This window comes from Pseudophryne corroboree, chromosome 6 (genome assembly GCF_028390025.1).
Source record: "Pseudophryne corroboree isolate aPseCor3 chromosome 6, aPseCor3.hap2, whole genome shotgun sequence".
In the NCBI taxonomy this organism is placed as follows: domain Eukaryota; kingdom Metazoa; phylum Chordata; class Amphibia; order Anura; family Myobatrachidae; genus Pseudophryne; species Pseudophryne corroboree.
The window spans coordinates 482,745,891-482,773,371 of NC_086449.1; the positions used below are offsets into that span (position 1 = coordinate 482,745,891).

The following is a 27,481-nucleotide window of genomic DNA, read 5'->3' on the forward strand; positions in this document are numbered from 1 at the left end:
CCGTTCCGCTCTTGCTAGCCACATCACTTCCGCCCTCACTCCGTCAAAGCTCTGTTTAGTTGCCAACGTGTTACGTTGGCATGGATACTTACGTTCAGTACATTCAAGCTTGTATTCCAATCAGACCATATTATTGTGGATTGTCATGGTTACCTATATACATGAACTCATCTATTTGTGGCTATATTTTCACATTGCAGGATTATAGAGTTATGGCTTCTCATTTATAATTCTGCCATCAGCAAAACTATTATTTTCTTCGGTGTTCTTATAAGGTTTTGTTTTGTCTATTGAATTGTTATTGGGAAACGTGGATTCCCTTCCTACCTCCACAGCAGCTTACTTATCAGATAGTGATAAGTGCAGTCCTTTTGTTTTTCACATGTAGGAATGGATCTGACTTTAAATTGAATATACCCCTAAGTCATTACCATTTTTATGACTTATGCATTAACAGAGGTTTTCAAGTCTCCAAGCCTGCACACAGACAACTTAATTAGTACTTTGATCAATTTGTTTTACCCAACTGTGCTCAATCAAGGACAACCTTAAAGCCTGGCCTGTTAGTATGTCTTGAGGGCAGAGTTTGGGAACCAATAATTCTGCATCTCATACTTAAGTACTTTAGTTTAACCATTTCCAGTAACATGAGCAACAGCAAGTTTGGTTGAATGTGTAATGCTGGCCATAGACTTGTGCGATTGCATGCGATATCAGGACAGATTTCCCTTGAAGCTCACATTGCAATAAACCACAGTGATTTTTTGTGCATTCGATGCGCATACAATCTTGCGATTTATCACATCTCTTGCGACCAGAAATCTGTGACCAGAAATGGGTGGAGGGGAGTGTCCAGGAAGTGAGCTAAATACCTCACAGATCACACAGTACAGTGCAATAAATCAAATGTGGTAAAAACAGCATGCGATCGCACGTGCAATACGATAAGAATTTACTCACCGGTAATTCTATTTCTCGTAGTCCGTAGTGGATGCTGGGAACTCCGTAAGGACCATGGGGAAATAGACGGGCTCCGCAGGAGACTGGGCACTCTAAAAGAAAGATTAGGTACTATCTGGTGTGCACTGGCTCCTCCCTCTATGTCCCTCCTCCAGACCTCAGTTAAGGAAACTGTGCCCGGAAGAGCTAACACAACAAGGAAAGGATTTGGAATCCAGGGTAAGACTCATACCAGCCACACCAATCACACTGTACAATTTGTGATAACCTTACCCAGTTAACAGTATACAACTGAGCCTCAGTAACAGATGGCTCATAACAATAACCCTTTAGTTAAGCAATAACTATATACATGTATTGCAGAGAGCCCGCACTTGGGACGGGTGCCCAGCATCCACTACGGACTACGAGAAATAGATTTACCGGTGAGTAAAATCTTATTTTCTCTGACGTCCTAGTGGATGCTGGGAACTCCGTAAGGACCATGGGGATTATACCAAAGCTCCCAAACGGATGGGAGAGTGCGGATGACTCTGCAGCACTGCATGAGCAAACTCAAGGTCCTCCTCAGCCAGGGTATCAAACTTGTAGAACTTAGCAAACTTGTTTGACCCCGACCAAGTAGCAGCTCGGCAAAGCTGTAAAGCCGAGACCCCTCGGGCAGCTGCCCAAGAAGAGCCCACCTTCCTTGTGGAATGGGCTTTCACCATTTTGGATGCGGCAATCCAGCCACAGAGTGAACCAGCTGAATCGTGCTATAGATCCAGCGAACAATAGTCTGCTTCGAAGCAGGAGCGCCAACCTTGTTGGCTGCATACAGAACAGCGAGTCAGACTTTGACTCCCGCCTTTTTGGAAACCTAAATTTTCAAAGCCCGGACTACATCCAGCAACTTGGAATCCTCCAAGTCCCTAGTAGCCGCAGGCACCACAATAGGCTGGTTCAAATGAAACGATGATACCACCGTAGGAAGAAATTGGGGACGAGTCCTCAATTCTGCCCTGTCCATATGGAAGATCAGATAAGGGTTTTTACATGACAAAACCGCCAATACTGACACACGCCTAGCCGAAGCCAAGGCCAATAGCATGACCACTTTCCACGTGAGATATTTTAGCTCCATGGTCTTAAGTGGCTCAAACCAGTGGGATTTCAGGAAATCCAACACAACGTTAAGATCCCAAGGTGCCACCGGTGGCACAAAAGGAGGCTGAATATGCAGCACCCCCGGTACAACGTCTGAACTTCAGGCAGTGAAGCCAGTTCATTTTTAGAGAAAATGTATAGGGCCGAAATCTTGACCTTTATGGTTCCTAATTTTAGGCCCATAGTCACTCCTGACTGTAGGAAGTGCAGGAATCGACCCCGCTGGAATTCCTCTGTAGGGCCTTCCCGGCCTCACACCAAGCAACCTATTTTCGCCATATACAGTGAAAAAGTCTTGCTGTCACGTCTATCCTAGCCTTTATCAGCTTAGGAATAACTGCATCCGGAATGCCCTTCTCCGCTAGGATCCGGCGTTTCCTGCAGCTCCGGGTACCGAGTCCTTCTTGGCCAATTCGGAGCAAAGAATATTGTTTTCACTCCTCCTTTTATTACAATTCTCAGCCCTTGGGTATGAGAGGAAGAGGAGGGAATACAGAGACCGACTGGAACACCCACGGTGTTACTAGTGCGACCACAGCTATCACCTGAGGGTCCCTTGACCCGGCGTAAAAATAAGATTTTACTCACCGGTAAATCTATTTCTCGTAGTCCGGAGTGGATGCTGGGAACTCCGTAAGGACCATGGGGAATAGCGGCTCCGCAGGAGACTGGGCACAACTAAAGAAAGCTTTAGGACTACCTGGTGTGCACTGGCTCCTCCCTCTATGACCCTCCTCCAGACCTCAGTTAGGATACTGTGCTCGGAAGAGCAGACAATAGGGAAAGGATTTGGAATCCCGGGTAAGACTCATACCAGCCACACCAATCACACCGTATAACTCGTGATACTATACCCAGTTAACAGTATGAAATATAACAGCCTCTCAACAGATGGCTCAACAATAACCCTTTAGTTAACCAATAACTATATACAAGTATTGCAGACAATCCGCACTTGGGACGGGCGCCCAGCATCCACTACGGACTACGAGAAATAGATTTACCGGTGAGTAAAATCTTATTTTCTCGAACGTCCTAGTGGATGCTGGGAACTCCGTAAGGACCATGGGGATTATACCAAAGCTCCCAAACGGGCGGGAGTGCGCGGATGACTCTGCAGCACCGAATGAGCGAACTCTAGGTCCTCCTCAGCCAGGGTATCAAACTTGTAGAATTTAGCAAATGTGTTTGACCCCGACCAAGTAGCTGCTCGGCAAAGTTGTAAAGCCGAGACCCCTCGGGCAGCCGCCCAAGAAGAGCCCACCTTCCTCGTGGAATGGGCTTTTACAGATTTAGGATGCGGCAGTCCAGCCGCAGAATGTGCAAGTTGAATCGTGCTACAGATCCAGCGAGCAATAGTCTGCTTTGAAGCAGGCACACCCAACTTGTTGGGTGCATGCAGGATAAATAGCGAGTCAGTCTTTCTGACTCCAACTGTCCTGGAAACAGATTTTTAGGGCCCGGACTACATCCAGCAACTTGGAATCCTCCAAGTCACGAGTAGCCACAGGCACCACAATAGGCTGGTTCAAATGAAAAGCTGAAACCACCTTTGGGAGAAATTGGGGACGAGTCCTCAATTCCGCCCTATCCATATGGAAAATCAGATAAGGGCTTTTACATGATAAAGCCGCCAATTCTGACATACGCCTGGCCGAAGCCAAGGCCAACAGCATGACCACTTTCCACGTGAGATTTTAAATCCACGGTTTTAAGTGGTTCAAACCAATGTGACTTTACGAAATTCAACACCACGTTGAGATCCCAAGGTGCCACTGGGGGCACAAAAGGGGGCTGAATATGCAGCACTCCCTTAACAAATGTCTGAACTTCAGGTAGTGAAGCCAGTTCTTTCTGGAAGAAAATCGATAGAGCCGAAATCTGGACCTTAATGGAACCCAATTTTAGGCCCATCGTCACCCCTGACTGTAGGAAGTGCAGAAAACGGCCCAGCTGAAATTCCTCCGTTGGGGCCTTCCTGGCCTCACACCACGCAACATATTTTCACCATATGTGGTGATAATGGTTTGCGGTCACTTCTTTCCTAGCCTTCATCAGCGTAGGGATGACTTCCTCCGGAATGCCCTTTTCCTTCAGGATCTGGCGTTCAACCGCCATGCCGTCAAACGCAGCCGCGGTAAGTCTTGGAACAGACAGGGCCCCTGCTGCAGCAGGTCCTGTCTGAGCGGCAGAGGCCATAGGTCCTCTGAGATCACCTCTTGAAGTTCTGGGTACCAAGCTCTTCTTGGCCAATCCGGAACAATGAGTCTAGTTCTTACTCTTCGTCTTATTATCCTCAGTACCTTGGGTATGAGAGGAAGAGGAGGGAACACAAACCGACTGGTACACCCACGGTGTCACTAGAGCGTCCACAGCTATTGCCTGAGGGTCTCTCGACCTGGCGCAATATCTTTCTAGCTTGTTGTTGAGGCGGGACGCCATGTCCACCTGTGGCCGTTCCCAGCGATTTACAATCAGCTGAAAGACTTCTGGATGAAGTCCCCACTCTCCCGGGTGGAGGTCGTGCCTGCTGAGGAAGTCTGCTTCCCAGTTGTCCACTCCCGGAATGAACACTGCTGACAGTGCTAACACGTGATTTTCCACCCATCGGAAAATCCTTGTGGCTTCTGCCATCGCCGTCCTGCTTCTCGTGCCGCCCTGTCGGTTTACATGGGCGACCGCCGTGATGTTGTCTGACTGGATCAGTACCGGCTGGTTTTGAAGCAGGGTCTTGCCTGACTTAGGGCATTGTAGATGGCCCTTAGTTCCAGAATATTTATGTGTAGGGAAATCTCCTGGCTTGACCATAGCCCTTGGAAGTTTCTTCCCTGTGTGACTGACCCCCAGCCTCGAAGGCTGGCATCCGTGGTCACCAGGACCCAGTCCTGTATGCCGAATCTGCGGCCCTCTAGAAGATGAGCACTCTGCAGCCACCACAGCAGAGACACCCTGGTCCGTGGAGACAGGGTTATCAGCCGATGCATCTGAAGATGGGATCCGGACCACTTGTCCAACAGATCCCACTGAAAGATTCTTGCATGGAACCTGCCGAATGGAATTGCTTCGTAGGAAGCTACCATTTTTCCCAGGACTCGCGTGCAGTGATGCACCGAGACCTGTTTTGGTTTCAGGAGATCTCTGACTAGAGACTACAACTCCTTGGCTTTCTCATCCGGTAGAAACACCCTTTTCTGGTCTGTGTCCAGAACCATCCCCAGAAACAGTAGACGTGTCGTAGGAACCAGCTGTGACTTTGGAATATTCAGAATCCAACCGTGCTGTTGTAGCACCTCCCGAGATAGTGCTACCCCGACCAACAACTGCTCTCTGGACCTCGCCTTTATAAGGAGATCGTCCAAGTAAGGGATATTTAAAACTCCTTTTTCGAAGGAGTATCATCATTTCGGCCATTAAATACCCTCGGTGCCGTGGACAGACCAAACGGCAACGTCTGGAATTGGTAATGACAGTCCTGTACCACAAATCTGAGGTACTCCTGGTGAGGAAGGTAAATGGGGACATGTAGGTAAGCATCCTTGATGTCCAGTGATACCATGTAATCCCCTTCGTCCAGGCTTGAAATAACCGCCCTGAGCGATTCCATCTTGAACTTGAACCTTTTTATATAGGTGTTCAAGGATTTCAAATTTAAAATGGGTCTCACCGAACCGTCCGGTTTCAGTACCACAAACATTGTGGAATAGTAACCCCTTCCTTGTTGAAGGAGGGGTACCTTGACTATCACCTGCTGCAAATACAGCTTGTGAATTGCCTCCAGCACTGCCTCCCTGTCCGGGGGAGCTGATGGCAAGGCAGATTTGAGGAAACGGCGAGGGGGAGACGTCTCGAATTCCAGCTTGTACCCCTGAGATACTACTTGTAGAATCCAGGGATCCACCTGTGAGCGAGCCCACTGGTCGCTGAAGTTCTTGAGACAGGCCCCCACCGTACCTGGCTCCGCCTGTGGAGCCCCAGCGTCATGCGGTGGACTTAGAGGAAGCGGGGGAGGGCTTTTGTTCCTGGGAACTGGCTGTATGCTGCAGCTTTTTTCCTCTACCTCTGGGCAGAAAGGACGAGCCTTTAACCCGCTTGCCTTTCTGGGGCTGAAAGGACTGTACCTGATAATACGGTGCTTTCTTTGGCTGTGAGGGAACATGGGGTAAAAATGCTGACTTCCCAGCTGTCGCTGTGGAAACGAGGTCCGAGAGACCATCCCCAAACAACTCCTCACCCTTGTAAGGCAAAACTTCCATGTGCCTTTTAGAATTTACATCCCCTGTCCACTGCCGAGTCCATAAACCCCTCCTGGCAGAAATGGACATTGCACTTATTTTAGATGCCAGCCGGCAAATATCCCTCTGTGCATCTCTCATGTATAAGACTGCGTCTTTAATATGCTCTATGGTTAGCAATATAGTGTCCCTGTCTAAGGTATCAATATTTTCTGACAGGGAATCTGACCACGCAGCTGCAGCACTGCACATCCATGCTGAAGCAATAGCTGGTCTCAGTATACCCGAGTGTGTATAAACAGACTTCAGGATAGCCTCCTGCTTCCGATCAGCAGGCTCCTTTAGGGCGGCCGTGTCCGGAGACTGTAGTGCCACCTTCTTTGACAGGCGTGTGAGCGCTTTATCTACCCTAGGGGATGTCTCCCAACGTGACCTATCCTCTGGCGGGAAAGGGTACGCCATTAGTAACTTTTTAGAAATTACTAGTTTCTTATTGGGGGAAGCCCACGCTTCTTCACACACTTCATTTAATCCATCAGAAGGGGGAAAAACCACTGGTAGTTTTTTCTCCCCAAACATAATACCCTTTTTTGTGGTACCTGGGGTAATATCAGAAATGTGCAACACATATTTCATTGCCGTAATCATGTAACGTGTGGCTCTATTGGAATGTACACTAGTCTCATTGTCGACACTGGAGTCAGTATCTGTCGACATCTGTGTCTGCATCTGAGGTAGCGGGCGTTTTAGAGCCCCTGATGGCTTTTGAGACGTCTGGGCAGGCACGGGCTGAGAAGCCGGCTGTCCCACATCGGATATGTCGTCAAACCTTTTATGTAAGGAGTTGACACTGTCGCGTATATCCTTCCACATATCCATCCACTCAGGTGTCGACCCCGCAGGGGGTGACATCACATTTATCGGCACCTGCTCCGCCTCCACATAAGCCTCCTCATCAAACATGTCGACACAGCCGTACCGACACCGCACACACACAGGGAATGCTCTGATTGAGGACAGGACCCCACAAAGCCCTTTGGGGAGACAGTATGCCAGCACACACCAGAACGCTATATAAAACAGGGATACACACTACACAGTGATTTTACCCCTTATAGCTGCTTATATATCACAGATTGCACCTAAATTTAGTGCCCCCCCTCTCTTTTTTACCCTATGTAGTCTGGAACTGCAGGGGATAGCCTGGGGAGCGATCCTTCCAGCGGAGCTGCGAGGGAAAATGGCGCCAGTGTGCTGAGGGAGATAGCCCCGCCCCTTTTCCGGCAGGCTTCTCCCGCTTTTTTTTTATACAGTTATGGCAGGGGATTTTACACATATATAGTCTTAAAGGCTATATTATGTGTTCATTTGCCAAGTAAGGTACTTATAATGCAGCCCAGGACGCCCCCCCCCCCCCCTGCACCCATCAGTGACCGGAGTATGTGGTGTGCCTGGGGAGCAATGGCGCACAGCTGCAGTGCTGTGCGCTACCTTAATGAAGACCAAAGTCTTCTGCCGCCGATTTCCAGGAACGTCTTCTTGCTTCTGGCTCTGCTAGGGGGACGGCGGCGCGGCTCCGGGACCGGACGACAGAGGCTGGGCCTGTGTTCGATCCCTCTGGAGCTAATGGTGTCCAGTAGCCTAGAAGCCCAAGCTAGCTGCAAGCAGGTAGGTTCGCTTCTCTCCCCTAGGTCCCTCGTAGCAGTGAGTCTGTTGCCAGCAGATCTCACTGAAAATAAAAAACCTAAATATTACTTTCTTTCTAAGAGCTCAGGAGAGCCCCTAGTGTGCATCCAGCTCGGCCGGGCACAAAATTCTAACTGAGGTCTGGAGGAGGGTCATAGAGGGAGGAGCCAGTGCACACCAGGTAGTCCTAAAGCTTTCTTTAGTTGTGCCCAGTCTCCTGCAGAGCCGCTATTCCCCATGGTCCTTACGGAGTTCCCAGCATCCACTTAGGACGTTAGAGAAACCTTTTTTAGCTTTTTATTGAGGTGGGACGCATCTAGTCCACCTTAGGCAGTTCCCATCAATTTGCAAACTGCGTGAAGACTTCCTGATGAAGTCCCCACTTTCCCAGGTGGAGGTCGTGCCTGCTGAGGAAGTCTGCTTCCCAGAAGTCCACTCCCGGAACGAACACTGCGGACAATGCGCTTACTTGATTCTCCGCCCAGCAAAGAATTCTGGTGGCTTCTACCCTCGCCACCCTGCTCCTTGTGCCGCCTTGGCGGTTTACATGAACCCCTGCGGTCTGACTGGATCAGAACCGGTTGGTCGCGAAGCAGGATCTCCGCTTGACTTAGGGCGTTGTATATGGCCCTTAGTTCCAGGATATTGATGTGAAGGCAAGTCAGTTGACTTGACCACAGACCTTAGAAATTTCTTCCCTGTGTAACTGCCCCCCCCCACCCTCGGAGGCTTGCATCCATGGTCACCAGGATCCAGTCCTGAATGCCGAATCTGCGGCCCTCGAGAAGGTGAGCACTCTGCAGCCACCACAGGAGAGACACCCTGGCCCTGGGGGATAGGGTGATTAACAGATGCATCTGAAGAGGTGATCCGGACCACTTGTCCAGCAAGTCCCATTGGAAGGTCCTCGCATGGAACCTGCCTAAGGGGATGGCCTCGTATGATGCCACCATCCTTCCCAGGACTCGAGTGCAGTGATGCACTGACACCTGTTTTGGTTTTAATAGATTCCTGACCAGTGTCATGAGCTCCTGAGCTCTCTCTATAGGGAGATAACCCTTTTCTGGTCTGTGTCTAGGATCATGCCTAGGAAAGGCAGATGAGCTGTAGGAAACAACTGCGACTTTGGAATATATAGAATCCAGCCGTGTTGCCGTTACACTTCCAGAGAAAGCGATACGCTGTTCAGCAACTGCTCTCTTGATCTCGCTTTTATGAGGAGATCGTCCAAGTACGTGATAATAGTGACACCTTGCTTCCGCAGGAGCACAATCATATCCGCAATTACCATGGTGAATATTCTCGGGGCCGTGGAGAGACCAAACGGCAACATCTGAGATTGGTAATGACAATCCCGTACCGCAATTCTGAGGTACGCCTAATGAGGTGGATAAATGGGGACCTGAAGGTATGCATCCCTTATGTCCTGATTCACAATAAAGTCTCCCCCTTTTTAGGCTTGCACTGACCGCTCTTAGCAATTCCACCTTGAACTTGAACCTTCTCAGGTATATGTTCAGGGATTTTTAATTCAATATGGGTCTGACCGAACAGTCTGGTTTCGGGATTACAACATGGTCTAATAATAACACCCTCTTGTTGAAGGAGGGGACCCTTGACCACCACCTGTTAAAGATACAATTTGTGAATTGCAGATAACACTGGCTCCCTCTCTTGGGGGGAAGCCCGCAGGGCCGTCGGTGAGGGGGAATCTTCTCACAGTCCAGCTTGTATCCCTGAGACACAATATCTATTGCCCAGGGATCGAACAGGGAGTGAACCCACTTGTGGCTGAACTTACGAAGGCGTGTCCCCACCGGGCCTAGCTCCGCCTGTGAAGCCCCAGCGACATTGGTGGATTTTTGTAGGGGCCAGGGAGGACTTCTGTTCCTGGGAACTAGCTGCCCGGCTCTGACAAGAAAGGACGCCCCTCAGACTTTCTTGTTTCTTTATACGAAAGGCTGCATTTAATAATGTCGTGCTTTCTTAGGCTGTGCAGGAATATAAGGCAAACTAGCAGAATTACCAGCTATAGCTGTGGAGACCAGGCCCGAGAACCCTTCTCCACACAATCCTCAGCCTTCCATATGCCTCTTAAGTTAGCATCATCTGTCCAATGCATATTCTACAGGACACGTCAAGCAGAGATCGACATAGCTTTGACTCTAGGACCCAGTATACTCATGTCTCTTTGGGCATGCTTTATAACTATATATCTATCACTTAAGACAGCATCTTTAATATATTTATATTGCATACTAGGGTCTCATCTCTGCTGATAAGGTACCTGTCCACACTGCCACAGCGCTATAAACCCATGCCAAGACAATCGCCGGTCTGGGTAGTATACTAGAATGTGCACGCTATCTGCAGGATCCCTGAGAATAGCAAGTGCTACCGTCTGTGCAAACAGGACACCCTAGGGGAAGATTCCCATCACATCCTGGCCCTAGTGGGGAAAGGATACAGCCTGAGAATTCTCTTGTGGGAAGCTGCCGTCTCTTGTCTGGAGATTCCCGCTCTTTTTCCTCATGAGAGGAGGGAAATTTACCTCAGCATTCTTCCCCTTAAACATGTGTACTCTCGTGTCAAGGACAGATGAGTCATCAGTGATATGCAAAACATCTATTATTTCAATAACCATATATTGAATACCTTATAGCCATCTTGGCTGTAACTTTGCATTATCGTAGTCGACAGTGGAGTTAAACTCCATGTCGATACCAGTGTTTGTTATTATTGATAGTGAGCATTGAGAGACTCTGAAGGTCTCTGTGACATAGGGACAGACATGGGTAGATTTCCTGTCTGTTCCCTAACCTTGTGCAATAAATTCACCTTCGCACTTACACATATGCAAACAGGTGTCGGCGTTGTCAACGGAGACACCCTCTCACACACATATCCGCTCTATCACCTCCTTAGAGGAGCCTTTTACCTCAGACATGTCGACACACGCAAACAGACACCACACACACAGGGGATGCTCTAGTTGAGGACAGTTCCCCCACAAGGCCCTTTGGAGAGACAGAGAGTATGCCAGCACACACCCCAGCGCTATATAACCCAGGGATTACACTACAACTCAGTGTTTACCCAGTAGCTGCTGTATATAAAAATTTTGCGCCTAAATTTATGTGCCCCCCCCCCCCTCTCTTTTCACCCTTTGTGTACCAGGATACTGCCGGGGAGAGCCTGGGGAGCTTCCTTCCAGCGGAGCTGTGAAGAGAAAATGGCGCTGGTGTGCTGAGGAAGAAAGCCCGGCCCCCTCAGCGGCAGGCTTCTGTCCTGATTCGGACTAAAAATGGCAGGGGTTTTACACATACAGTTTTCCAGACTGTATTATGTGTATATATTGCCAAAAGGTATACTTATTGCTGCCCAGGTCGCCCCCCCCCCCCCCCCCCAGTGCCCTGCACCCTACAGTGACCGGAGTGTGTGGTGTGCAGCGGGAGCAATGGCACACAGCTGCAGTGCTGTGCGCTACCTTAATGAAGACCGGAGTCTTCTGCCGCCGATTTTATCTCCTGTCTTCTGGCTCTGCAAGGGGGACGGCGGCGCGGCTCCGGGAACGGACGATCGAGGTCAGGCCGTGTTCGAACCCTCTGGAGCTAATGGTGTCCAGTAGCCTAAGAAGCACAAGCTAGCTGCACGCAGGTAGGTTTGCTTCTCTCCCCTCAGTCCCACATAGCAGTGAGTGTTGCCAGCAGATCTCACTGAAAATAAAAAAACCTAACAAATACTTTCTTTCTAGCAAGCTCAGGAGAGTCCACTAGGTGCATCCAGCTCTGGCCGGGAACAGATTCTAACTGAGGTCTGGAGGAGGGGCATAGAGGGAGGAGCCAGTGCACACCAGATAGTACCTAATCTTTCTTATAGAGTGCCCAGTCTCCTGCGGAGCCAGTCTATTTCCCCATGGTCCTTAAGGAGTTCCCAGCATCCACTAGGACGTCAGAGAAAAATATTAAGTGCAGCATATAAGATCTTGAGACACGTTTTGAATGGCGTGCCAGTGCATCGCATGGTACATAAGATGGGTACACAATCCTGCAATTTAACACAGTTGCAGTCAAAATCGTAGGATTGTACAAGACATCTCACAAGTATATGGGCACCATAACCATATCACACTATTTCACAATAAAGTACACATTTTGTTCCTCTTGCAAGCAGAGAACACTTAAGTTAATTTGTCAACAAGCGATAAACACTGCCTAAAAAAATTTCAGGGATCATGTTTATATTAGAATATACAGTCATTACAAATTAGCTTTAAGGAAAACTCAAAAGTACAGAATATTTTTGCTAAAAATAATTCAATCACCTGGCATTGCTGGTACTCATGCCCATGCTATAAATGACATCATTGTTTCCACACAACTGGAAAAGTCAATTAGTATACTGCAGAAGGTCACCATCACAAACTGCTACCAAGGTCCACATACAAAACTTGCTGCTTTTAGACCATTAGAAAACACTGCATTGCATTAACACCATAAAAAAGTTAGAAATGCTGCTTGCTATTCAGTGTGTAGAGCCAAGCTTATCAGAATCATTAGTCCACTGACTTGGATCACTTACAGTAGAGATCTGTTGAACAAACCAAACTGAAAAGAAAAACTGCACCAAAACAGCAGTCCCAAATCAAAGTTTGCTTTCTGTACCTATTTCCCACTTCCTTATCCAAAAGTCAAAAAAGTCTCCTAGTCAAGTTCTGACTGAAAGATCCCAGATGCTTATGATAGTAGATGTTTGCACTTTGTATTTCAGTTATGGGGTGTGCTGCTGCCATACTGTGCTTTTATAGGGTTCATGCGCTTGTTCTCATTTTGTTGTTGTACTGTGATTCATCTGAGGGTTGGGTTTTCTGTTGAGGTGAAAAAGGATAGGAAAAAGGCAAGAGGAAGGTGTTCCTATATATCTCAAAGGAATATTTCAACATGGATCAGACCACTAATTAATATATGTATATATGTGCAGCGAGTCCAGTGGAGCGTCTGGTTGTTGCTAGTTCACACCATCATTTACTATGTATTCCGCTTCACTGTCATAAAAAGAACAGTTGCCCCATATATGCAGAACCACCTGAATATTTTATTGTATAAATCTTTACATGTGAAAGCAGATTACCTGTCAGTCACTGCTGGGAGGTAATAAATAAAAACTCACTTTAGAGCTGCTGCAATAGTAAAGATTGAGACCATCTCAAAGGGGGGTCCCCTGCAATAGTGCTACAATCTTATTTTCTCTAGCATCCATAAGGGATATTGCGGAGATTAGTACAATGGGGTGTCCCAAAACTTCCAGAAGAGGCGGGAACGTGCGGAGACTGCAGCAGCACTGCCTGCCCAAACGGAGTATCCTCTTTGGCAAGGGTATCAAACGTGTATAACACAAAGGTGTTCTTCCCCGACCAAGTAGCCGCTCCACACAGCTGCAGGGCGGAGACTCCAAAGGCAGCCACCCAAGAAAACCCCACTGATCTTGTAGAGTTGGCCTTCAGAGACTGTGGAACTGGTAAGGCTGCCAACACAGGCTTGCTGAATAGCAAGCCAAAGCCAACGAGCAATGGACTGCTTTGAAGCAGGGCAACCCTTTTTGTGTGTCATAGCACGAACAAGGAATCAGTCTTTCTGATCCGAGCAGTCCTCTTGACATAGATCTTCAAGGCTTTCACAGCATCCAATGCCTCCGGAGGGAAAGAAGCGCCAGAACTTGACAGGATCACAATAGGTTGATTCAAGTGGAACGCAGAGATGACCTTCAGCAGGACTGCTGCCTAGTTCTGAGCTCCGCTCTGTCCTCGTAAAAGACCAAGTATGGACTTTTATACGATAAGGCCCCGAATTCCGAGACGTCTAGCAGAAGCCAGGGCCAGTAACATCAGTCTTCCACGTGAGGTACTTGTCTTCTACAATCAGAGGTTCAAACCAGGAGGACTGCCGAAATCATACCACCACAACCAAATCCCTAGGTGCTGTAGGCAGCACAAACAGAGGTTGGATGTGAAGCACCCCTTGCAAGGTCTGAACTTCAGGCAGTATAGCCAACTTCCTTTGGAAGAAGATTGAAAGCTGAAATCTGAACCTTAATGGATCCCAGACGTAAGCCTTGATCCCTTCCAGCTTGCAGGAAACAAAGACCTTCCCAAGTAAAATTTGACAGATGGATATGTGCATTCCTCACACTAGTAGACATATCTCCGCCAGATATTATGAGTGTTTTAACGTCACAAGTTACCTGGCTTGCACCATAGTGGCAATGACCTTTTTGGAAAGTCCCTTGTGAGCTAGAATGTTCCGCTTAACTTCCATGCCATCAAACGAAGCCACCATAAGTCCAGGTAGACGAACGGTCCTTGTTGAAGATCTCTTCTGAGTGGTAGAGGCCAAGGGTATTCAAGGGACATGTCCAGAAGATCCACATACCACTCTCTCCGGGGCAAGCAGAATTGATTGTACTCCTTCATGCCAGATCCTCTTGAGCACCTTTGGGATCAACGGAATCGGAGGAAATATGTAGACCAGCTGGTAAGGCCAAGGCGACGTCACTGCACCCACTGCGCACGCCTGAGGGTCTGATTCGCAAGCATTAGCAGCAAAGTGTCTTGTTGAAGCAAAACACCATCATGTCAATCTGGGGTCAACCCCACCAGTTGATCTGTTGCAACACCTGAGGATGTAGGCCCCACTCCCCTGGGTGGAGATCTTTTAGGAACGTTACTGTAGTAACCAGGGTCATGTCACCCGAGACACCCTCCTGAATTTGAGTAGCCCAGGAGTGAATTGCATGTGTCATCCTGCAATGGCCGTCTGAGATACACCTGCAGCAATGTAGATAGATTTCAGTGTGGTCTCAATTTTTCAATCCCCTGGGTCCTTTACTGTAAAGGAGCCCGGAGCACCGCCTTCTTCAAGAGGCGAGAGACAGATGTCTACAGCCGGAGATTCTTCCCAGAACTTTCTGCCCTCAGGGGCAAAGGGGAATGTATGCAAAAACCACTTTAACACCTGATATTTCTTATCTGGATTTTTCCAGGCTAGCTTAGTCTAAATCTTTAGATTCAGGAAATTTGACAGTCCAGTTTGTCTTGAGGGAGACAAAAATGATTTGCAGCATCCTCTAGGGGGAGCTTTAGCACATCCCTTACAGCTAAAATGAGGGGTTCAATACCCTGTGTGTAGGAGTGGAATCCCCACCTATGGGATCCCCATCATCCTGTATCAGTATCTAACAGAAGTACAGGGAAAGCACGTTTATGTGGACCGGCAGTAAAGAGGGGGGAATGGGGAACATCAGCCCTGGCAGCCAGATCTGCTACCGCTTGTTGCAGTTCTTGTGTTTTGTGGGCATTTGAAGTGAGCTGAGATGACATATCAGACATCATAGTTTAAATTGCACCCAGCCAGGTAAGGCTTGTGACCCTCCCCCACATTCTCCTAAACGTTTTTTGAGGACTGACTACACTGTTCACATGAAAAGGAACCAGATGATAATGGGAAGAACCTGATGTTACAGACACTGCATAACTTGTGTTTTACCATGGTGAAAAGTGACAATACACATACAACAGTTACAATGCAAGCCTGCCCTACTGTGAAAGGAGACACCAATGAAGAGAAGGCACCAGCACACCCACACCAGAGAGCCCCAGTGAGGCTGAAAGCATTTAGTTCAGTGAAACTTTTAAAACCCAATCTTCCCTTAGAAATATGTAATGTGCACAATTTCAGCAGCTCTCCCCCAAGCTACACCCTGTACCAGTGATCCAGCGTGTCAGCATATGGAGCTGTGTGAGGCAGCTGTTGCTGTATCTCTAGACAAAGGCGACAATGCCGCTGAGCCCGCTCTGATGCAGCTCCACCCCCCTTAATGGCGCCAGAGATACTGAAGATTTTATACTGGCAATGTCTCCTATCCAGCATGCTTATTCTACGGCAGGCTTGCCGTGTCCTAAATCTGTTAAGGCCCACTCTACTCGTAAAGTGGGTTCTTCCTAGGCGGCTGCCCAGGGAGTCTCTGCTTTACAGCTTTGCTGAGCAGCTATTTGGTCTGGGTCGAACACGTTTCCTAAGTTCTACAAGTTCGATACTTTGGCCTCTGAGGACCTTAAGTTTGGTCAGTCTGTTCTGCAGGAACCTCAGTACTCTACCTCCCATACTGGGAGCTTTGGTACATCCCGATGGTACTAAATGGACCCCAGCATCATCTAGGAAGCAAGAGAAAATAGGATTTTAATTACCTAACGCTAAATCCTTTTCTCATAGTACGTAGAGGATGCTGGGCGGCCGCCTAGTGATTTGTATTGCTGCATTGTTACTTGGTTCAGTATTGTTTCAGCCGTTGCTGAATTGTTCCAAGTTGGTTAGCATGGCTTTCCTTTTTTATGCAATCGCTGGTGTGAATCTTGCCACTATCTGTATTTCCTTCTCTCGAAGTATGTCAGTCTCCTCAAGCACATTTTCTAAACTGAGTCTGGTGTGAGGGGTATAGAGGGAGGAGCCAGCCCACACTATTAAACTCTTAAAGTGCCAGTGACTCCCAAAGGACCTGTCTATACCCTATGGTACTAAATGGACCCCAGCATCTTCCAGGACGTAAGAAAAATAAATAAAAGTTTTAAAGAAATTGAAGAAAAACTCTGGAGCTAGCAGAGTTCATCCTCTCCTGAGGACATTTTTTCTAAACTGCCTGTAGGAGGGGACATAGAGGGGAGGAGCCAGTAGACCCAGTGGAAGAAATTTAAAGTGTACTGGCTGCTTTAGACCCCGTCTATACCCATCGTACTAACCTGTCCCCAATATCCTTTATGGATGCTAGAGAAAAGAAAGCTGTAAAGGCCAGTACTGACAGGAGAGATGTCCTGAGTGATCTTAACAAGACCGCTCAACTCACCTTTCCCCCCCACTCAGCACAGTGTGATGTGTGCTGAGCGAGGGGGAGGGACGGGGCAGCTCATTTCACCCAGTGGGTGAAATGAGTGATGTGCTAGATTGAGCGTGCATGGAGGCCAATCTAGCACCAGCGATAGCGACACGCAGGGCCACGTATCACTGTGGGGGGTACACACGGAGAGATCAGTGCTAAGCTTAAAGATTGCTTAGAATTTAAGCACTGAACCCTCCTTGTGTACCCCTTTAAAACATGAATTGTTTACAAAACACTGACAAAAAGTTTAAAAATACAAACCAATTCTATATCTCAAGTAAAGGGCCCTACACAGCTAGCAACCTGCCGCTGAGCTGCCCGACTGCCGATACGGCAGATAGGCGACCCGGCGGCAGGGGGGTGACGGGGGAGTGAAGTTTCTCAACTCCCCTGTCGCCATAGCACTGCATGCTAATATGGAAGAAATCATCCATATCAGACTGCATGATTAAACAAGACAGCACAAGCAATGAATGAGTGCTTTCACTGGTATCGACCTGTGTGTAGGGCCCATAACATGTAGCATACACATGTACAAGCACTAAATTAATACAAACAAACTATATGCACATAGTTATTGTTTAACTAGTTGCAAAAAAGAAACATGAGAAATAGTTTGATACATTTACCACTTCAATGATGGTGCTTATTGTTACCTATGCTCAGTTTTAGTTTTCTGTGATGTTAAGTTCTGTATACCCTGTATTGTTCTAATGTGTGTTGTATGTATGGTGCCTTACAAATAAATTGTAATAATTTAATTGGCTGCTTCAACCAGCCTGAGGGACATCATGAGAATCCACCCAACTCTGTATCAATACTAGTTAGAGGGAAAAGAGGATGCTTGTTTGCACCTCTGACCTGTGTTAAGCAGCCAGAGTGGTAAAGAGAAAACCTTACTTTTTAGGTATATGTTAAAAGATAAAGGGGTAATAAAATTGTTTTATGGGCAGCACTAATAGGTGCAGAAATGTGTTCAGCAGAAATCACGCCCAAAGGAATCAACTAAGCCACTCTGTCTGATGACCACTATTTACAGCCAACAGTGCAAAAATAAGAATTTACTTACCGATAATTCTATTTCTCATAGTCCGTAGTGGATGCTGGGACTCCGTAAGGACCATGGGGAATAGCGGCTCCGCAGGAGACTGGGCACAAAAGTAAAAGCTTGAACTAGCTGGTGTGCACTGGCTCCTCCCCCTATGACCCTCCTCCAAGCCTCAGTTAGGATACTGTGCCCGGACGAGCGTACATAATAAGGAAGGATATTGAATCCCGGGTAAGACTCATACCAGCCACACCAATCACACCGTACAACTTGTGATCTGAACCCAGTTAACAGTATGATAAACGAAGGAGCCTCTGAAAAGATGGCTCACAACAATAATAACCCGAATTTTGTAACAATAACTATATACAAGTATTGCAGACAATACGCACTTGGGATGGGTGCCCAGCATCCACTACGGACTATGAGAAATAGAATTATCGGTAAGTAAATTCTTATTTTCTCTAACGTCCTAAGTGGATGCTGGGACTCTGTAAGGACCATGGGGATTATACCAAAGCTCCCAAACGGGCGGGAGAGTGCGGATGACTCTGCAGCACCGAATGAGAGAACTCCAGGTCCTCCTCAGCCAGGGTATCAAATTTGTAGAATTTAGCAAACGTGTTTGCCCCTGACCAAGTAGCTGCTCGGCAAAGTTGTAAAGCCGAGACCCCTCGGGCAGCCGCCCAAGATGAGCCCACCTTCCTTGTGGAATGGGCTTTTACAGATTTTGGCTGTGGCAGGCCTGCCACAGAATGTGCAAGCTGAATTGTACTACAAATCCAACGAGCAATCGTCTGCTTAGAAGCAGGAGCACCCAGCTTGTTGGGTGCATACAGGATAAACAGCGAGTCAGATTTCCTGACTCCAGCCGTCCTGGAAATATATATTTTCAGGGCCCTGACTACGTCCAGTAACTTGGAGTCCTCCAAGTCCCTAGTAGCCGCAGGCACCACAATAGGCTGGTTCACGTGAAACGCTGAAACCACCTTTGGGAGAAATTGAGGACGAGTCCTCAATTCTGCCCTATCCGTGTGAAAAATCAGGTAAGGGCTTTTATAAGATAAAGCCGCCAAGTCTGAGACACGCCTGGCTGAAGCCAGGGCTAACAGCATTACCACCTTCCATGTGAGATATTTTAATTCCACAGTGGTGAGTGGTTCAAACCAATGTGATTTTAGGAACCCCAAAACCACATTGAGATCCCAAGGTGCCACCGGGGGGCACAAAAGGAGGCTGTATATGCAGTACCCCTTTGACAAACGTCTGGACTTCAGGCACTGAAGCCAGTTCTTTTTGGAAGAAAATCGACAGGGCCGAAATTTGAACCTTAATGGACCCTAATTTTAGGCCCATAGACAGTCCTGTTTGCAGGAAATGTAGGAAGCGACCCAGTTGAAATTCCTCTGTAGGGGCCTCTTTGGCCTCACACCACGCAACATATTTTCGCCAAATGCGGTGATAATGTTTCACGGTTACATCCTTCCTGGCCTTTATCAGGGTAGGGATGACTTCTTCTGGAATGCCTTTTTCCTTCAGGATCCGGCGTTCAACCGCCATGCCGTCAAACGCAGCCGCGGTAAGTCTTGGAACAGACAAGGTCCCTGCTGGAGCAGGTCCTTTCTTAGAGGTAGAGGCCACGGGTCCTCCGTGAGCATCTCTTGAAGTTCCGGGTACCAAGTCCTTCTTGGCCAATCCGGAACCACGAGTGTAGTTCTTACTCCTCTCCTTTAATGATTCTCAGTACTTTTGGTATGAGAGGCAGAGGAGGGAACACATACACTGACTGGTACACCCATGGTGTTACCAGAGCGTCCACCGCTATTGCCTTGACCTGGCGCAATATCTGTCTAGTTTTTTGTTGAGACGGGACGCCATCATGTCCACCTTTGGTTTTTCCCAACGGTTTACCATCTCTTGGAAGACTTCTGGATGAAGTCCCCACTCCCCCGGGTGAAGGTCGTGTCTGCTGAGGAAGTCCGCTTCCCAGTTGTCCACTCCCGGAATGAACACTGCTGACAGTGCTATCACATGATTCTCCGCCCAGCGAAGAATCCTTGCAGCTTCTGCCATCGCCCTCCTGCTTCTCGTGCCGCCCTGTCTGTTTACGTGGGCGACTGACGTGATGTTGTCCGATTGGATCAATACCGCCTGACCCTGAAGCAGGGGTTTTGCTTGACTTGGGGCATTGTAAATGGCCCTTAGTTCCAGAATGTTTATATGAAGAGATGTTTCCATGCTTGACCACAAGCCCTGGAAATTTTGTCCCTGTGTGACTGCTCCCCAGCCTCTCAGGCTGGCATCTGTGGTCACCAGGATCCAATCCTGAATGCCGAATCTGCGGCCCTCTAGTAGATGAGCACTCTGCAGCCACCACAGAAGAGACACCCTTGTCCTTGGCAACAGGGTTATCCGCTGATGCATCTGAAGATGCGATCCGGACCATTTGTCCAGAAGATCCCACTGAAACGTTCTTGCATGGAATCTTCCGAATGGCATCACTTCGTAAGAAGCCACCATTTTTCCCAGGACCCTCGTGCACTGATACCTGGCCTGGTTTTAGGAGATTCCTGACTAGCTCGGATAACTCCCTGGCCTTCTCCTCTGGGAGAAACACCTTTTTCTGGACTGTGTCCAGAATCATTCCTAGGAACAGGAGACGTGTCGTTGGAATCAGCTGTGATTTTGGAATATTTAGAATCCACCCGTGCTGACGTAACACTAACTGAGATAGTGCTACTCCGACTTCTAACTGTTCCCTGGACCTTCCCCTTATCAGGAGATCGTCCAAGTAAGGGATAATTAAAACGCCTTTTCTTCGAAGAAGAATCATCATTTCGGCCATTACCTTGGTAAAGACCCGAGGTGCCGTGGACAATCCAAACGGCAGCGTCTGAAACTGATAATGACAGTTTTGTACTACAAACCTGAGGTACCCTTGGTGAGAAGGGTAGATTGGGACGTGGAGATAAGCATCTTTGATGTCCAGAGACACCATATAGTCCCCTTCTTCCAGGTTTGCTATCACTGCTCTGAGTGACTCCATCTTGAATTTGAACCTCTTTATGTAAGTGTTCAAGGATTTTAGATTTAAAATTGGTCTCACCGAGCCGTCCGGCTTCGGTACCACAAACAGCGTGGAATAATACCCCTTTCCCTGTTGTAGGAGGTACCTTGATTATCACCTGCTGGGAATACAGCTTGTGAATGGCTTCCAAAACTGCCTCCCTGTCGGAGGGAGACTTTGGTAGAGCAGACTTCAGGAACCGGCGAGGGGGAGACGTCTCGAATTCCAGTTTGTACCCCTGTGATACTACCTGCAGAATCCAGGGGTCCACTTGCGAGTGAGCCCACTGCGCGTTGAAATTTTTGAGACGGGCCCCCACCGTGTCCGAGTCCGCTTGTAAAGCCCCAGCGTCATGTGAAGACTTGGCAGAAGCAGAGGAGGGCTTCTGCTCCTGGGAAGAGGCTGCCTGGTGCAGTCTTTTTCCTCTTCCTCTGCCCCGGGGCAGAAATGAGTGGCCTTTTGCCCGCCTGTACTTATGGGAACGAAAGGACTGAGTTTGAAAAGACGGTGTCTTTTTCTGCTGAGAGGTGACCTGGGGTAAAAAGGTGGACTTTCCGGCCGTTGCCGTGGCCACCAGGTCCGATAGACCGGCCCCAAATAACTCCTCCCCTTTAAACTGCAATACTTCCATATGTCGTTTGGAATCCGCATCCCCTGACCACTGTCGCGTCCATAACGCTCTTCTGGCAGAAATGGACATAGCACTCACTCTTGATGCCAGGGTGCAAATATCCCTCTGTGCATCACGCATATATAGTAATGCATCCTTCAAATGCTCTATAGTTAGTAATATACTGTACCTATCCAGGGTATCAATATTTTCAGTCAGGGAATCCGACCACGCAACTCCAGCACTGCACATCCAGGCTGATGCGATTGCTGGTCGCAGTATAACACCAGTATGTGTGTATATACCCTTCAGGATATTTTCCAGCCTTCTATCCGCTGGTTCTTTGAGGGCGGCCTTATCAGGAGACGGTAACGCTACTTGTTTAGATAAACGTGTGAGCGCCTTATCTACCCTAGGGGGTGTTTCCCAACGCGCCCTAACCTCTGGCGGGAAAGGGTATAGTGCCAATAATTTATTAGAAATTAGCACTTTTTATCGGGGGAAACCCACGCTTTATCACACACCTCATTTAATTCATCTGACTCAGGAAAAGCTACTGGTAGTTTTTTCACTCCCCACATAATACCCTTCTTTGTGGTACTTGTAGTGTCAGAAATGTTCAATGCCTCCTTCATTGCCGTGATCATGTAACGTGTGGCCCTACTGGACATTACGTTTGTCTCCTCACCGTCGACACTGGACTCAGTATCCGTGTCTGGGTCTGTGTCGACCCACTGAGGTAACGGGCGTTTTATCGCCCCTGACGGTGTCTGAGACGCCTGGACAGGCACTAATTGATTTGTCGGCTGTCTCAAGTCAACAGTTTTTTGTAAAGTGCTGACATTGTCACGTAGTTCTTTAAATACAACCATCCAGTCAGGTGTCGACTCCCTAGGGGGCGACATCACTAATACAGGCAATTGCTCTGCTTCCACATCATTTTCCTCCTCATACATGTCGACACAATCGTACCGACACCCAGCACACACACAGGGAATGCTCTGATAGAGGACAGGACCCCACTAGCCCTTTGGGGAGACAGAGGGAGAGTTTGCCAGCACACACCAGAGCGCTATATATATATATATATATATATATATATATATATATATATATATATATATATATATATATATATATATATATATATATATATATATATATATAGGGATAACCTTATATAAGTGTTACTCCCTTTTATAGCTGCTGTTTATAATTTAGCTGCCAATAGTGCCCCCCCTCTCTCGTTTTTACCCTGATTCTGTAGGGACTGCAGGGGAGAGTCAGGGAGCCGTCCTTCCAGCGGAACTGTGAGGGAAAATGGCGCTTGTGTGCTGAGGAGATAGGCTCCGCCCCTTCACGACGGCCTTACCTCCCGCTTTTTTCTGCAAAACTGGCAGGGGTTAAATACATCCATATAGCCCAGGAGCTATATGTGATGTATTTCTTTTGCCATCCTAAGGTATTTGTTTTTATAGCGTCTCAGGGCGCTCCCCCCCAGCGCCCTGCACCCTCAGTGACCGGAGTGTGAAGTGTGCTGAGAGCAATGGCGCACAGCTGCAGTGCTGTGCGCTACCTTAGTTGAAGACAGGAACGTCTTCTGCCGCCGATTTCACCGGACCTCTTCGTTCTTCTGGCTCTGTAAGGGGGCCGGCGGCGCGGCTCCGGGACCCATCCAGGCTGAACCTGTGATCGTCCCTCTGGAGCTAATGTCCAGTAGCCTAAGAAACCCAATCCACTCTGCACGCAGGTGAGTTCGTTTCTTCTCCCCTTAGTCCCACGATGCAGTGAGCCTGTTGCCAGCAGGACTCACTGAAAATAAAAAACCTAAAATAAACTTTTACTCTAAGCAGCTCAGGAGAGCCACCTAGCATGCACCCTTCTCGTTCGGGCACAAAAATCTAACTGAGGCTTGGAGGAGGGTCATAGGGGGAGGAGCCAGTGCACACCAGCTAGTTCAAGCTTTTACTTTTGTGCCCAGTCTCCTGCGGAGCCGCTATTCCCCATGGTCCTTACGGAGTCCCAGCATCCACTTAGGACGTTAGAGAAATTTACTTGCACCAAAGAGGTTCACTATACAACAGTTAGCTTGTCAGCTGTCCTGGAACTACAAATTGTAGTTATCAAATTCCCAAACTGCCCACAACTTTCATAGGCTTTCCTATCCAATGACATCACCTCCCTACAGTCCACACATCCTAACAAATTCTCTCTTCACTTTCCAATCCCTCTGACCAACAATGCTGTGTGACCATATCATATGGTTCAAGAACCTTGCAGTCTGGTGGACCATTAAACAGATAACGCCTATTCTTGTGTATCAATGCCCATTTCCCTCCACATTGTAGACTTGCGAGCAGGAACTCCCTACCATGGGGGACATGTACTAAGCAGATAAGTGGAGAAGTTGACCATGGCAACCAATCAGCATTGACATAACATTTATAATTTGCATACTATAAAATTATAGTAAGCAGGTGATTGGTTACCATGGGCAACCTCTCCACTGGATCACTTCTCCACTTTTGTCACTGCTTAATAAATGTTACCCCTATGCGTTTTTGCCCAGTCTTATGTTATCACTGTTCCAAATTGTAATGCGCATACGGAGTTTGTTGCACTGTAACCTCTCAGCTGTGACCACATTTTTGTTAACAAGCCAACCTGCTGAACTACTAGACTGGGAACCATCTCAAGGATGTGGTCAACAGGGATTACCCCACTGCAGTCAGAGTCTGCTCAAAACCATTGAAGCTAGAACATTAGTAGGATTCTGCCCTACAACTATCCGCAAAGCTCAGCCCAACTGCAGGGACACACTGAAACGCCCTATATACTACAGTATATAGGAAATACACTATATACTACAGTATATAGGAAATACACGAGGCAGGCTCAGGGTACCCGCTGGCAGCACTCTACGCTTACAGGGTCCAGGCGTGCCTTTGCCAATAACGTCGCGCGCTGCATCAGGGCCCCCAGGCGCAGTCACATGGGGCAGACTGGCCGCCGAGGTCACACACTGACGCCTGTCCCGCAGTTGCCATGGAATGCCTGCGGCATAATGATATATACAGCACACTATGACGTCACTAGAAGACACCGGACGAATGCCCGGCATTACGGCCACTCACCCTCATCCTGCGCTAGGCCTGTGCCGTTATGTCATTAGCGGACACTGCATGGCACACCTGTGCCGCACCACTGACACAGCGTGACATAACAGACACATCACCAAGACAGCCCGGGCCGCCGCCTAGTAAGTGAATAACCGGCAGCCGGCACCCTGGGCATGATGGGAAACGTAGTGCGCACACAGTGCTACTCCCACTTATTGCTCCGCTGCGCGAGACCCAGGGAACTACAACTCCCACAGTGCAGCGCGCCCAATATCTGCCCAGTGCCGGTGCTTACCCACGGCGCGGTTACTGCTCTTCTTCTTCGATCTCGACATCTCGTCGGCGATATGCCCGCTCCTGCTTCCCGGTCTAGATGACGGCGTCAGGCGTTGCCTCCGGCCCTCTGTGCGAGGCGCTCCGTGTAGTAGGAATCAGCCGATGGAAGAACGCTTTTTACTAAACCGTCTGTCAGGGATGAGCTGTGACCCGGCTATCGGCACTGGGGAGAGGGGTTTTAAAGCAGAGCTGAGTGAATCTCCGGTGACTGCCTGTGAATGAAGTCGACACATTTTACCTCTGAGCACCTCTGGATAAAACAGATGGCGCCGCTGCTCGCGCTTTTATAACTGCGGCCCGTGACGTCCACGAGGCAGGCTCCTGCTTCTGGCCAATGCCGCGGGGAGGGGCGGGGCCGCCGTCATGTGGCGCGCGGGACAGTTTCCCAGTCTCGGTCTCCGAGTCTGTGATCTGTATGGATGGAATCATAAGTGCTGCAGCTGATGGCAAGCCATGCGTGGACTTGTAGTTCCACATGAGCTAGAGTTTGTCTAATGCTCGCCTGTATTTGCACATAAAGATAATGCTACACACATAGGCAGATAAACTGATGCTTGCATGTGTCTGATTTATATGAGACCGTACTTTTATATAGCAGAAGGCATCGGCTAGTAGCAGAGGCAGATTTGCACGCTATATATGAGCCCAAGGGTTCATGTGGGCATTATGCACAGGTGCAGCAGCATGTACTGTACTGCTATGAAATTTGGTGAGTTTTGATCAGATATGTGCAGAATAGGTAGGTAAGGGATTCACTGCCAACCTGCCATAGACTTTTTACTAGAGATGAGCGCCTGAAATTTTTCGGGTTTTGTGTTTTGGTTTTGGGTTCGGTTCCGCGGCCGTGTTTTGGGTTCGAACGCGTTTTGGCAAAACCTCACCGAATTATTTTTGTCGGATTCGGGTGTGTTTTGGATTCGGGTGTTTTTTTCCAAAAACACTAAAAAACAGCTTAAATCATAGAATTTGGGGGTCATTTTGATCCCAAAGTATTATTAACCTCAAAAACCATAATTTACACTCATTTTCAGTCTATTCTGAATACCTCACACCTCACAATATTATTTTTAGTCCTAAAATTTGCACCGAGGTCGCTGTGTGAGTAAGATAAGCGACCCTAGTGGCCGACACAAACACCGGGCCCATCTAGGAGTGGCACTGCAGTGTCACGCAGGATGTCCCTTCCAAAAAACCCTCCCCAAACAGCACATGACGCAAAGAAAAAAAGAGGCGCAATGAGGTAGCTGTGTGAGTAAGATTAGCGACCCTAGTGGCCGACACAAACACCGGGCCCATCTAGGAGTGGCACTGCAGTGTCACGCAGGATGGCCCTTCCAAAAAACCCTCCCCAAACAGCACATGACGCAAAGAAAAAAAGAGGCGCAATGAGGTAGCTGTGTGAGTAAGATTAGCGACCCTAGTGGCCGACACAAACACCGGGCCCATCTAGGAGTGGCACTGCAGTGTCACGCAGGATGGCCCTTCCAAAAAACCCTCCCCAAACAGCACATGACGCAAAGAAAAAAAGAGGCGCAATGAGGTAGCTGACTGTGTGAGTAAGATTAGCGACCCTAGTGGCCGACACAAACACCGGGCCCATCTAGGAGTGGCACTGCAGTGTCACGCAGGATGTCCCTTCCAAAAAACCCTCCCCAAACAGCACATGACGCAAAGAAAAAAAGAGGCGCAATGAGGTAGCTGTGTGAGTAAGATTAGCGACCCTAGTGGCCGACACAAACACCGGGCCCATCTAGGAGTGGCACTGCAGTGTCACGCAGGATGTCCCTTCCAAAAAACCCTCCCCAATCAGCACATGATGCAAAGAAAAAGAAAAGAAAAAAGAGGTGCAAGATGGAATTATCCTTGGGCCCTCCCACCCACCCTTATGTTGTATAAACAAAACAGGACATGCACACTTTAACCAACCCATCATTTCAGTGACAGGGTCTGCCACACGACTGTGACTGATATGACGGGTTGGTTTGGACCCCCCCCAAAAAAGAAGCAATTAATCTCTCCTTGCACAAACTGGCTCTACAGAGGCAAGATGTCCACCTCATCTTCACCCTCCGATATATCACCGTGTACATCCCCCTCCTCACAGATTATCAATTCGTCCCCACTGGAATCCACCATCTCAGCTCCCTGTGTACTTTGTGGAGGCAATTGCTGCTGGTCAATGTCTCCGCGGAGGAATTGATTATAATTCATTTTAATGAACATCATCTTCTCCACATTTTCTGGATGTAACCTCGTACGCCGATTGCTGACAAGGTGAGCGGCGGCACTAAACACTCTTTCGGAGTACACACTTGTGGGAGGGCAACTTAGGTAGAATAAAGCCAGTTT

At 48.3% G+C, this 27,481-nt stretch overlaps 1 protein-coding gene across 2 annotated transcripts in view; it reads right to left on the reverse strand.

The window, feature by feature from the left end:
• IFRD1 (interferon related developmental regulator 1) overlaps positions 1–25,419 on the reverse strand; it is a 106,776-nt gene extending 81,357 nt beyond the window's left edge. The window contains exon 1 of one of the 2 annotated variants that reach the window (XM_063927276.1): positions 25,092–25,419. In XM_063927276.1, coding sequence (XP_063783346.1) covers positions 25,092–25,131 — 40 coding nt within the window. In that variant the 5' untranslated portion in view covers positions 25,132–25,419. Of the gene's footprint in view, positions 1–24,811; positions 24,907–25,091 lie in introns of those variants that run through there. The other variant, XM_063927277.1, reaches the window with a different exon arrangement.
• Between the last annotated feature and the right edge of the window lie 2,062 nt (positions 25,420–27,481).